Genomic DNA, 14,433 nt, shown 5'->3' with positions numbered 1-14,433 from the left:
TAGGCCGCCGACTAGTCAAGGAGGGCCAACTTGGTCTTTGTGGTGACATTTTTTACTTTTTGACTCAAATAAAATATTTTTTCTTTTTCTTATAAGGTGTCCAAATAAGACTTTGACTCAATTACATTCCTTTGGCTCATGATAAAGATTCAATTGATCCTATAAGCATGAAGAACATGTTTTGACTAATAATGAATATAATAAATATATCAATAGTACATTTGAATTACATTATGAAGATCGACACTAGTTACATTTCCAACACTCCCTCTTAACTAGGGAGGTATTCATAATGACACAACAGGATACTCTCAAGTTGAAATATTCTCATAAGAAGGGATTCGGATTGATAAGCATCATCATAACCAGCATTGTCAAAAATAGCAAGGCCTTGACTAACAAGCTCTATCTCTCCACTAGATCAGAGCACAATGCTAGGAGGCATAAATTTGGACACCACCGCCTCTCTAGGCACATACCCCATCCGGATGTTCACCAGGTATGTCCTCACAAGACTATTCTTATCTTGGATACCCAACCTCAAAGAATATCGGTCCTCGAGACTATTCTTATCTTGGATACAAATCCTCAAAGAATATCGATCCCAGATGCTTATCCAATCCACCATTCTCCTTACCAGTGCCTTCACTAGGCTTACGACTGTTAGTCCTAGCCATAGTGCATGACACATGGAGAATACGGTGTCCACCCTCACTCCCTCTCAACCAGGGAGGAGATCCTCACTCCCTCTCAAACAGGGAGAAATAACCACAAGCCTAAGCTTGTCAAAAATACTCATCAATGCATCGGCTACTTGTTCTTTCGTGGAGATCTGTTGTAGCTTCTTCGCTCCTATCTACATCACATCATAATGAGCTTCGACCTTCCTGATTCTCTAAAACCTTTCAATCCAACATGTCATCAGTTCATCAAACACCTTATGGAGCCAAACTTCTTCACAATTGATTGCACAAGCCTCCTATCTGCATCACATCATAATGAGCTTCAACCTTCCTGATTCTCTAAAACCTTTCAATCCAACATGTCATCAGTTCATCAAACACCTTATGGAGCCAAACTTCTTCACAGTTGATTGCACAAGCCTTTACATCTTCCTTTGTAACAGAATTAAGCTTTCATTATCTTTCAAGAAATTATATCAAATTCCAATCATCAATAGTATCTCTATCAGCATCAATGTTGTCAATCAATGTGTTCCTAGATCGAACTAATCAGTTGTTGGTACAATGATATCAAAACTTTTCAACTTCTTGCTAAAGGATATTGCCCTAGATTAGTCATCTTCTCTTTTGATCACAAGCTTCTCTAGATTTCCTGCTAAACTTCAATTAATATTGTATCCATCCAAGACCTTACAGCGCCCTCTTTCCAGCTGAGGTAAGTGAACATTTAGTCGACTTTTTCTTCCTCCTCCTTAATCTTCATGCTTTGCCATGTTCTTCCAATTCTTCTAATTGTTAGTCAATCTTAGATAGTTCTTCTTTTGACCTACAACTTTTAGTTAGAAGATTATGAAAGAACAAAAAGAGAAAGTACAAAGACAATAGCATTAGTAGTAATCAAGGAGATGTAGAGTACCCATCTTTTCAGGAAGGTTAGCTCCCTCTTAATCTTGAACCTGTTCACCAACCTTATTCTCATATTAGCATGATGTCAAGGATTAGATCTACTTCTTGCAATGGAAATTATTAGATACAGTTTTGTTCATAAGGTTCTTCTGAGTCCAAACCTTGCTAGGGTTTACAAACCCTAGATGTCGAAGTCTATTTAAGCCCTCTTACTCAAAAATTGCAAATTCTACAAATGTACTAGAGAGTTAGTTGCAAAACCCTAGTCAAGTCTTCTATGCATGAGATTTTCATTACTTGATCATAAAGAAACTAGCAAAGAAAGACTTCAAATGTTATCATAACAATGATCTCTAAAATATATCTACACAAACCCTTATTACGATTCATTACTACCTTTCAAGAGATCACTATCTTAGCATTACTTCTATTGACATAGATCATTGATTGAACATAGCAATGATCTATAAAATATATCTACACAAACCCTTATTATGATTCCTTACTATCTTTCAACTTCAAGAGATCATTATCTTAACATTACTACTATTGACATAGATCATTGATCAAACATAGATTACACGTGCCTCTTTTAACTTTACCTGTACTCCATTATCACCTTCAAGTATGGTACTATATTGAAACTACTTACAGTTGCTTTAAAAAATATGCTTACACTAAATTCGGACTTACTATTCAATTTTGTCCATACACTTCTACAACCAAGTCTTCATATGGTCTTCACATTGATCTCAGTCCTTTGTCCTTTAAGCTAGGTTACAAACCATAGAGACGAATCCCAGAAGGATCCGGTTTTCAAGATGTCTTATATACTTTCTGGTCAAAAGATATCATATTCTTTGAGTTGTTGGCAATATCTTGGCTTCTTAGATAGGTTGGCTTCATTGATGTAGTAGGTCCTTCTTTTGATTTGTTGGCAATATCTTGGCTTCATATCCCTTTATGGTTTCCGTCCCTTCCACTATACCATAATCTTTCAATAAACTAAATGTTATAGGTTTGCTCTTCATGAAGATTTGTAACAAGGTCAACTTCAGAATTAAATCTTGTTGCATAGATGATGAGTCTTAGAATCTTAATGATAAGCTTCTATTTCGTCCTTCATATTCATCACATAGTAATATTCTTCAAGTTCTCTCAAGCTTCCAACGCAACTGAATGTTTAATCCTTAATCATTACCTTGGACTAAACATTGTCCCTCTAGAGCTCGGCCTAGAGATTAACTTCTGAATGCAAAGATCTAAAACAAACTCTTGGATGCTTGAATTTCTATGTCTCAATATAGAACTAGATTTCGGATGGCAATGCAAGAGTACTAACTTCAGACTTTCCACAAGGTTATAGAACTAGGAGAAAGAGCATACTTCGGACCTTCGGATAGTACTTTGTTCAAGGTATCATAGAAATAAACTTCATATATCTTCAGATAATAAGCTTCCACTTGAGCGAGGGCTACTTTTGTGTTATTTTTAAAATTTACATCATTATGAACCTTTGAAATTCGTATTAGCACAATGAATCATGCCATGGAGACTGGGATAAAGAAAGAGAGAGAGAGAGAGAGAGATGTCAGAGAACTCGAATGCCACCATAGAAGTCACAGGTTTGGATCTGTCGCGTAGACTTCTTGTCTTTGCCATTGTAAATACTTGGGGGTTGATGTACAGTGTACACATAAAACAGTTCTCCCAATCTTTGAAATTATATGAATTATCAAATTTGTTGTCATATAAACTTCGGATTTCTTTTGAATTGGCAATGCAAGAGTACTAACTTTAGACTTTCCACAAGGTTATAGAACTAGGAGAAAGAGCATACTTCGGACCTTCGAATAGTACTTTGTTCAAGGTGTCATAGAAATAAACTTCATATATCTTCAGATAATAAGCTTCCACTTGAGCGAGGGCTACTTTTGTGTTATTTCTAAAATTCACATCATTATGAACCTTTGAAATTCGTATTAGCACAATGAATCATGCCATGGAGACTCGTATAAAGAGAGAGAGAGATAGAGATGTCAGAGAACTCAGATGCCACCATAGAAGTCACAGGTTCGGATCTGTCACGTATCCTTCTTGTCTTTGCCATTGTAAATACTTGGGGATTGATGTAGACTGTACAAATAAAACAGTTCTCCCAATCTTTGAAATTATATGATTTATCAAATTTATTGTCATATAAACTTCGGATTTCTTTTGAATAGTGATTGATCATTGATATAAGGCACTCTTTCAAGTTTTGTTCTGCTTTATTTTTCTACTTTTGTTTGCCCATAATATATTGATCCTTTCGTAAAGATGATTCTCATAAACTCGACCTTCAACCTAGAGCAAGAGTGAGCTAGAATAGATGGTTAAGAGGCTTCAAACTTCATTGGGTACTCTCCATCTTCCTCCATAAATCACAGAGAATATTGTAAATTGTAGAAGGCTCAGATGTCACGTATAGTAAGTGTAATTGTTCGGTATCATCATGAATGTTTGTTCTTGTAGCTTGGTCCAGAGATTAGTTTCAAATAAACATAGGATTAATTCTTTCAATCTCAGTCTAGACTCCTTTAGGATTCAGCCAAAAGACCTCTTGGACAAATGCTTCGGACCATAGTCTCAAACTAGGATATAGTATTTACATCGCAGACATAGAGCAAAGAGGAGAACTTACTTGTAAAGGAGAGGAACTGTCAAGAGTATTGAATCAGCGTCCAAGAATGTCCTTGAATGATGGTTGCTACAAGGATGATCTTCAAGTCTTCTTCTATAGCTTTTGATAAAAAAAAAAAGATATAACTGATGCAAATATTGTCCTCAAATGTAGTTGCTCCAAGTCTCTTGAGAGTGGGATGATTGTTGTAGAAGTGTCTTCAAATGTGCCAACAAGATGTGATCTTCAAGTTGCCTTCTCTTCACCTTAGCTTTGATATGGTATACCATGTTGAGAAACCAAGACGTTTGTAGATTAGAATTGATTTCTCTTAGCTTGATAATTACTTGTGAATGTTTGTTGGCTTCTTATTAAATTTATATTTTCTTCATCAAGCAATTTACCAAAATGTACAAAACATGAAGATCACAAAGAGACAAAGGACATAAGAAATTAGGCTTCAAGCCAGGGCAAAACCCCACAAGGGGGAAAACCCTTGTAATCCTCTTCGTATAAAATCAGATCAAAGTGAGATATCCAAGACCAAAACCAAAACTGCCACAAAGACCCAAGTCAACCCTCCTCCAAGCCATCACCAACAAGCCATAGCCACCAGAAGTCAACGCTGATCAAATCTCTGAAATCTAGTCATCTCTTGAAATTTCGGGCCTGCAGTAGCACAGAATCTGCCTCAGGAAAACTCGCATGTGTGAACAGAACTAGGGAAAAAATCATATTGTTTTCTCTCTCCTTTTACTTTGGCTGGTTTTTCTTCTTTTTCTTGCACAAAAATCAATGTGATGGATGTTTAAATTGATTGGCTTCTCAAGTGGTCAAATTGCCTTTATATTTATAGTTGTCTAGGAGGTCAAAAAGATGCCTCTTAGGCCGACCAGTCAATGAGGGATGACTTGGTCTTTGTGGTGACCATTTTTACTTTTTGACTCCAATAAAATAATTTTTCTTTTTTCTTATGAGAAGTCCAAATGGGACTTTTACTCAATTAAATTTCTTTGACTCATGATAAAGACTGAATTGACCCTACAAGCATGAAGAACATGCTTTGACTAATAATGAATAAAATAAATGAATGTAAAAAATATATCAATAGTACATTTGAATTGCATTATGAAGGCCGACACTAGTTACATTTCCAACAACAACATCCATGATATGCAACTATATGCATATATTTATGCCGATAGGCATGTCTATTTTGAAATAGGGCTTCCAGAATTTTAATCTAATTACTAATAATTATTAAGTGGATGGTAAAGATTTAACCCCCACAGAATATTTTTAGTAGTCATCATAGATAGAAGGTTGAGATTTATTTCAAAAGTAATTATGCCCGTTTCTTTTTAATTTAATGAAAAAAAAATGTCATGTCCACAAGTATCAAATTCAGTTCAGTTTTATGTATAGCATTGAACTGTTATTGCTTATTGTTGCTTAATATATTTTTATTATTTATAGCATTGAACTCTTATTGCTTATTATTGCTTTACTATATTTTTCTTGTTACATGAATTTTTTCAAGTTATAGATGTTTAACTCATATTAATTATTTTTTATAATTAATAATAATAATAAATTAAAATAAAATTATACTTTAGTTAATTTTTATGATTTTTTTTTTAATCTGGCAATGTGAGATGTATGATGAGGTCAGTGTCTTGATGCCTATTGGTGTTTATCAGCCATTTAATTTATATGGCTCCCCTAATTTTAAACATTTCGCATATCTAGTAAGTTAGTAACTATAATAGTATTTTTTACCAAAACAACCAACCAAAATTCATTTCTGACTCAAGTCATGAAAAGAACCATTGGCAAGCAATCACAAAGGAAATTTTATTAATATATTTGGAACTGTTCTAAAGGAAATTAAGGTACATAATCCAATTGAAAATGACTAAAAGAGAAGACCTTTCTCCACTAGATTACTTCTTGTTTTCACCTTGTTGGATAACTGTCCCAAGTATGAACAAGAGATTAAAAAAGAAATGTAGAAAGAAAGCCACTGCTACATGGAATAGCTGGCAAATTATGTTACCCACACTATGTAATATACGAGAATATTTTATACATTGTTAAATATGTCTCATATTTCCAATGAGGGAGAAATATACTATGTTACTGGATCGATCTATGGAGTGTCCAGTATCCACATTTCCATGGATGCAGATCCAGCATATTATGTCAATCATAATATGTATTGTATGAGAAAATTTCAATAGATCATTACATATGTCTCAAATTTAAAAAAAAAAAAAATTAGTGAGAAATATACTATGTTAATGAGTCAACTTATAGAGGGTCCAGTATCCACATTTCCTCTGATGCAAACCCTGATCAGCTTGGGAAAAAAAAATCCAGTCTAGAAGTGCCTGAGAATATGCTCAAGATTTGTTTCCGACTTGTCAGAAATGTGCAGTCAACACCAAGGTTGCAAACATCAGCATCGGGATAAAATCAGCAAGGATCTGGAAAACGAATTGAGAAAATATCGGTAAAAATTGGCTAAAATCAAAAAAATTAAGATACCACCAAAATATCAGTAAAAACCGATAAACATCAGCTAGGCCAAAAAATCACAATTCCGCAATAAAATCAAGATGTTATTGGGATGTTTGCAACACTGGTCAACACATCCTCAAAAATAGAAACCATTTATATATATAAACACAAAAAATACATAAATTAAAAGCAAAGGAAGGCAAAATCTCGGGCCATACAACCCTAACTTTTGCCTACAAACCCCCCAATCCTAAAGCACAAATATCTGTTTTCACTAGCAGTCAGCATTCTGAGTTTGTGATAACTATTTGAAGTGAAAAATAATCGCGAAAAATAATCGAACTGAATTTTCGAAGTTCTGGTTCATAGTTTCTTTTACAAAATATCAATAATATATTTGCATTTTCATATATGTCATTTCCACCTATTTGGATCCTGGCATTTCACACGATCTATCAGATCTATATTTGTTTCCATGCAGCTTACAAAATATATTCAAATACAAGTTGAGCTTTGAGAATATAAAATATACAACCGTTTATGACTTTTAGGTTTTCCATAACCAACACAACAAAATTTAGGGTTCCAGGAAAAAGAATGTTCAACGAAATTCACCCCGATAAATATGCCGAAATTTCCACTCATTGTCATGAAGATCCCTAGCAACAAGCTCTTGAACAGGAGGCTGCTGAGTGAAATCCTGAATAAAATAAGACACAAACCCGACCTTTGATTATCAAACCTAGTACGTTTGAGTTCTACGCAATGTATCAGACATAACAAGAAACATCCACAACCCTGATTATAAGGTCAAATATATATAAAATCCAAATAACAGAGAGAAAAAAGAAATGAGTATTTACACACCAGTGGTGGAAACACTTTCTCAGCAGCACGGCGTGGAATTGAGAATCCACCATGAGTGCTGGTGTCACTTGCTGTTAGCGTTTTACAGAAGTAATTAGTTGGCTGTCTGCTTTGCGTGCCAATATCAGGAGCTAGATAAGACTCCTTTTGCTCTTGCTAAACACAGTTACATTAATGCATCACATTAATAGATATCAGATAACAATCAATTGCTATGAAAACGCAAATATATAGTTCCCATCCTATGATAGGAGACTGTTACAGAGGACTTACAGTGTTTAACGGCTGTAATGTCATTTGAGCATATACTTCATCTGTCTCCACATCTGCCTGGCATCCAATGAAATAACGAATATTAGTATGTTTTGGTCCAACCTATCGAAATTTCTAAAAAGAAATCCAGGAGAAGCGCACCACCTGCAGAGTAACATTGTGTAGCTGGCAGATTAATTGTGGTGGAAGATTTGGATAGTTAGGAATGTGAGCATCAACCTCCTTGTTTGTTGAGGCAGCCACCTGAAATCACAGCAATCAGCAAATAAAAAATCGTGTAATAATCATCACTGACTCTTGAACTTTAATGACCTCAATTACATGACACGCCAAAACTCATTACATAAAAATAATCTGAGGCATGACAATACCTTGGTATAAATAAACAATCTGGTTTAAAGTTTAAATGAACAAAACATGTTTTGGAGCCAATGTTAACCAAGAAAGATCTAGAACCATGTAAGGAATTCCTCACTATGGCCAGAGACTGCTATCCTTTAATGGTTGTTCACCAAAAAGAAGGTCCTATCTTGGGACAAGCTTAGGAAAAGAGGCCTTGAAACGCCCTTACTCATGTCAGATATGCAAGTGGAGGAAAGCATTGAGCATCTGTTCAACCAATGCCACATGTCAGCAACGTTACCAGACATGGAAGGGTAGTAGTTCAGATAGTCATGCAGGAATAGGAATGGCATTATCACCACACTGAAACATGCATGACCAGGGCCCTTTGAGAGCCCTGTCTTGGATAAGATTACATGGCTTTCCCAAGATTTCTCCCATGGAAATAACATTACATATCCATTTTTTAAACCAATAAAGAGAGATAAGGAAGCTCAAACCATCATAGAGTAACCATCAAGAAGTCACAAGGGCGTCAAATTCCCAGGAGAAAGACAAGAAAAATAGTGAAACTGAATAAAGGACTCTGCTAACCTGGGGCATAGATATGGCTACTACCCTCACTATTTGGGGCTAAAAAGCTAATCTAGGTGCTTTTTTCCTAGGACATGGCATCGTGAAGCCAACAAGCTTCCTCAATCCAAATTTTGATGGGTCTTCCAAAGGGGGCCCAAGGCCTATTGGGATAGGATTCTTTAGATATGACAGTAGAGCTATTCTTCATAACTATGTTGAGCCCAGAGAATACAACACCAATAACACGACAAAGCTCCAAGCTTTGAAAAAAGGCCTCCAAATACCCATAAATTGCAACTCTCGGAAAACAGCTGTGGAAGGTGAATCTCAATTAATGGTGAATAGGATAACCAGGATTCCAAACAAAGCCAAGCCAGAGAAGATGTGTGATACTTGGCAATCACCTACCGATTTTTATATTGAACTCCGCTACTGGGAGATTTCCTGGGATCATACCCTCTCCTGTCAAATGCATGGCCAATGGCTTAGAAGACAAGATTTCCAACAAGAGAGTGCAGTGAGAGGCACAAGACCTGCACACTCGATCAGGAGATCTGGAAGAGAGGAGCTGCATGAGGGACTTCTGTAAACTTCATTGGGAAGACTCCACCCTCACCAATGGAGCGTCAAGGTTGAGAACAGCAAAAACCACCGCATGGCAAAACACAACAAAGAGGGGATGATACACGGCACATTATCATCATGATTCAGTGAGGGGAAATGAACTCAATAGCCACTGTTCTAATGAGAAATCAGAGCAATCAGAGCTCCCACCACTAATCAAAGAGAGCCTTTAATCATCTATGCCTTGGTTTGATAAATGGCATCAAATTATGTTTTGATATGGCTCAAATTGTTAACACAAAAGGCTTGGATCATTCAGAACTTAGAAGGTCAATCACAAATTTCTCACCTATAAAGGAAAGTCACCACAACTGATATATTCTCTGTTTGTAACTCTGTTAGGTTCCCTTCCAAGCAGTTTACTCTCCTCTCTTAAGCAGCTTACTGGAGTCGAAGAAAGGATTAGACTCCACCAAGGCAAGTTTACCAAACTATTGGGAGCAAGACAAAAAAGGAAGTAGAAGATGCAAAATATGCCTATTCAAAGCTAGCAGTGACAAGAAGAAAGGTTGCCCACATTTTAGAAAAAAAAACAAAGACCACTGATGTGGATACCAAGGAAAATCTATACCAGCACTGCCATTCCAATGCAACTCTAGGAAAATAGTTGTGGAAGATGAATCTCAATTTATCGTGAATGCGATTGTAACAGCCTCCCCTCCTAATCCCCTACGAAACACAGGTTAGGAGGAGGATAGTTACTATGTTGACCCAAGATCCAAGGTGCCTTTATGGAAATGGGGTCCAAAGTTTCAATATTTCCCACTCACTTAAAGCCTAAGTTTGGCATTACCATTGCATTCGTCTTGTCGAGACGATTCCAATGATATAAAATTTTGCTTCAATCCGATCTTTAGATCAAAAGATGACACCATACAATCCGGCGAATTAGAAGACGCCACCTCACAATCTTGGCCACGTGGCATCAACGTAGCCATACCCCTGCCTAACCCCAGCACCACATGACAATTAATTATTGGCTACCGACCCATTCTGGGTTATGGTTCCACAACCCCACACCTTGGGTTGAAATGCAATGCTTATACATATATGCACCGATATATATATATATATATATATATATAGGCCATTGGACGGCTTTCTTGTTACCCAGGCCCGTTATCCCAGCTCTTCCTTTTACACTTTTGAAAGTTTCGGGGTCGATCTACCAAGCTAACCTGTGAAGTGGGTCCACATGTCTCCAATGAGTGATTTGTCAAGCGTGTGTGTATCCTACGATAGCACGAGCTCATGTCATCTCGCCCCTCCTTATCGTCCACTTCTCTTCAAGCTTACAGGGAATAAGCTTTGTGCTTATGTGTCCAAAGCCTAGCTCGCAGTTGGTTCGTTGCTTTACTTCTGAAACGACTACCTGTGTCGAGGCATCTCGGCATCACTCCCTCCAACTCCTCCTCCACACACTTCTTACTTAAGCTCTAAGGTGGATGATTCGGGACACGTCACCTCGGGTCCTCCCACTTAATGCTTTAGCACGTACCCAATCAAATCGAGCTTCTCCTTGGAGGAGACTTGCCACGTTAGCTAGGTCCTCGTTAGCCAGGGCATTCTTTTTGCACAATCTTTGAAAGCTTCTGAGATTATACCCTTTGGGACTTGTCATTCCTCCACCACCGCAGTTACAATAAGGTGTAATATGTAACGTCCACTCCATTGTTTCCACACCGAGGCTCTGTCAAGCCATTCGAATAAGGTTGAAACAATTCAAGTCTATAAGATCGAGCCTTACGCCTATGTTTGCAAGAAATATATTCGTTAATAGGCCTAACCCATGGCTCAGTTATGGAGGCTCTATTAGAACATAACCATGGGCAATATGCTCGCTCTCGATTCCCTAAGGTCTTCAACGTCTTACCTGAATCAAACAGATCTCGACTAAGAGATTTACGAATCTCATCCGAAGACCAAATATACACTACAAGCATATAAGAGTAACCCTAACGCATATGGTGCCAAAAGGACTGCAAGGAGTTCAGCACTCCCCGAGAAAACAGGGATTCCTCCATTTAGGCCCAATTACGAGCAAGAATCCTATGCATAGACAGAGGATGGATAGTGTCCCAAACCTACGAGTGTCCCCTTGTTAATTTTAGGTATGTTCTATGCTTAGAGCAATTTATTTCAATTTTCACAGTTAGCTCAATATATTTTCTAGAATAGCAATCACATCAGCATTAAAGTAAATTGCAAATAGAACATAAACATAAATCGCAGAAGACAAGCCAAGACAAGAGGACACAAGATGTGGCGCTAGCGAAGGACAAACCCCAATGTGGGGAAACCCTTGATCAATTCTTCTTATATGTTCTTCAATAGTTCAGCAAAGAGAGAGAGAGATAGTACATTTACAACAGAAGTTAACACTTTGACTTATCTATAGATCATCTCTAAAAAGATGATCAATGAGATCAGTTGAAGACACGCTGCTTAAATTGATTCTCCAAGGTGACTCCTTCACCTATCATTGTGTTGCATCTCGTCATCATGCTACATCTCATCGTGTTGCACCATGCTACACCCATCATCACAATGTTGGGCCTCATGACCATGCTGTACACATCATACTGTTGCACCTTATGTTGCATTGTTGTCCCATGTGCCATTGTTGCACCATGTTGCCACAATTGTCCCATGTGCCATTGTTGCACCATGTTGCCACAGTTGTCCCATGTGCCATTATTGTACCATGCTGGCCATTGTTGCCTATGTGGCATATTGCTGCCCCACTGTTAGTGACATAGCCATTCCATGTTTGCTTGTTGTCCCATCACAGCTTGCTATACCTTGTTACTGTCCCATGTGTCTTAGCAGCACCATGTAGCCCAGTTGTCCCATTTACTAGCATTATTGTCCCTTCAACACTGTTGTTCCAAGTTTGCCTACACTGTTGCTTATATTGTGACTGGTTAGAGTATCTGGCAGACCTCACACACCTATCTATCAGTCCACAAACAACCCTCAAGGACTACAACACACCTTCATAGTACACCTCCCCTAGCACGCTGCTGTTCTGGGCATGTTTGAGCCCTCAAACTCTCCATGTTGTCCCTGTTTTGAGGTGGTTGGGATTGTGGCCTACCACAGTCCCATGTTGTCACCTACAGCCCACTCAAAACAGGCTTCCCTTACCTTTTCGTTGCCCCAAACATATCTGCGTTCATCCTTCTTCAACTCGGCCTCCAAGCTCAGCTCCTCGGCCCTCTAACAGCAGCTCGGTTAGCCCTTATCTCCCTCGTTGTCCTAGCCTTCTTGCTGCGGCTTCCATATAGTTACCTTTCTCCCTTAGTCGAGTTCCTTGGGCTCCTTTAGGACAGCGTTAGGGCTGCCTTAGGACTGCGTTAGGGCTGCCTTCTAGGACTGTGTTAGGGCTGCCTTAGGATAGTGTTAGGGCTTCCTTCTAGGACTGCGTTAGGGCTGCCTTGGGATAGTGTTAGGGCTGCCTTCTAGAACTGTGTTAGGCTTCTTCCTTGAACTCCTTTAGGTCAATGCATAGAACCCTTCCATCGCTTCGCTACCCTGCCTTCTTTGTTGTGGCTAGGGCAGCCTCTTTTCCTCCAACATCTAGGGCTTCCACTCCTAGATTTCTCTTCCACTAAAACCCAAGACAAGTGGAGAGAAATCAAGATAGAAGTGTGTGTGAAATGACTCTCAAGTCATCTCCTTTTATACTAAAACGTTGAGCACATGTGGGGTTTATTTGGTTGTTGGCTGACCTTGACGAATTGTCTTATAACACAAATAAATTCATAACTCCATGAATACTATCAGAATCGGATGATCTTTATAACAATCCTACACCTCTCGAAGAGAGGGATCCAAGAAAATATCAGCTGCCATAAATAAGATGACCTGCATGGAGTTTGGCCCTAGTTGCCAATTTTGACACCCCTTGCTTGGGTCGAGGAATTACAGGCATAGATGCATCGATGGTTGACAGCTACCCTTTGCTACAGGTTTGGTGACTTCTAAAGAGCCCTACAATACTCGCATTGCACGCCAAAGTGCTCCTAGCACATATTACAGCCACTCATTGCCCATTAGCACACATATACTTAAGTAATTGTTCTCATGCACAAGCAGAAACATCGCGACAGATAGGGCTCCTGGCCCTGGGGAGAGTCATATCAAAGAAGGCCTAGCAGAGAGGCAATATTGCACAAGTGCAGGGACATAAATCCAAGTCATCCAAACTTCAAGAAAGTGTGCTTTACACAACACAAAATGCAAGCCTAGTGATCTGGATTTGATTAAATTAGCGGTACAAACCCAGCTATTTCCCCGTAATGACAACTTCATTCCATGTAGAGTACCAAATATGAGAAATGTGGCCTGTGTTAAACTTTGATGAAGATGTCAAGGATTTGGTCAGACTAATCTAAAAGATATAGTTGAGTGTCTAACATTGCTAAACCAATGCTTGTTTTTCCATTTTCATCTTAGAATCGATTCAACTAATTTGTCATGGTCTATAGTTTTATTTCTTGTTTGGCAAATAATTTTCCTTGCATGTATACTCAATAAATACAAGTGCATTTTACTTTCCAATTGTGAAAGTTTCTCCTATAAAAAAATGTTAGCGTCATAACGCACAATATGCCTTTTGATTTTTCTTCAATGCATCATAAAGAAATACCTTTCTCTATGAGTGGGATCATAAATTTCTTTCCTCTCCAAAGTTGTTGTTCACAATGTTACCACCCAAACTCTCACTTCTTGTGATGAAGTACTAAAGCACAAGAAAAACCTTGAAGAAACTAAGACAATCGAATCATTATTGTGTCTTCAGGAAATAGATTGTGTCTTACGAGAGTAATCATCTATAAATGAGACATAATATATTCCTCCCTATATTGATGTTATTGGCATCAATCCACACACGTCTGAATGAATCAAGCCCAAAGTCTCCTTGGACCCATGCTTGTTGCTTGGAAAAGCAACCTTAGCATACTTACGCAATGCTAA

At 38.1% G+C, this 14,433-nt stretch overlaps 1 protein-coding gene across 1 annotated transcript in view; it reads right to left on the bottom strand.

Annotated features, from left to right (window-relative positions):
• The window catches only part of LOC149203561 (auxin response factor 6-like), a 130,355-nt gene that overhangs the window by 81,396 nt on the left and 34,526 nt on the right, over nt 1-14,433 (bottom strand). Inside the window, exons 3-6 of the mRNA XM_089401914.1 lie at nt 8,056-8,154; nt 7,912-7,968; nt 7,639-7,794; nt 7,387-7,471 (exon numbers count right to left, since the gene is read on the bottom strand). Of these exons, the coding sequence (XP_089258040.1) occupies nt 7,387-7,471; nt 7,639-7,794; nt 7,912-7,968; nt 8,056-8,154 (397 nt within the window). The remainder of the gene's footprint in view (nt 1-7,386; nt 7,472-7,638; nt 7,795-7,911; nt 7,969-8,055; nt 8,155-14,433) is intronic.

This window comes from Pinus tabuliformis, chromosome 2_1, assembly GCF_031772625.1.
Source record: "Pinus tabuliformis cultivar Carrire ecotype Pingquan chromosome 2_1, CPIR1, whole genome shotgun sequence".
Lineage (NCBI taxonomy): Eukaryota > Viridiplantae > Streptophyta > Pinopsida > Pinales > Pinaceae > Pinus > Pinus tabuliformis.
Note: the sequence above shows the minus strand (reverse complement) of the source record. Positions and strands in the feature narration are given on the sequence as shown.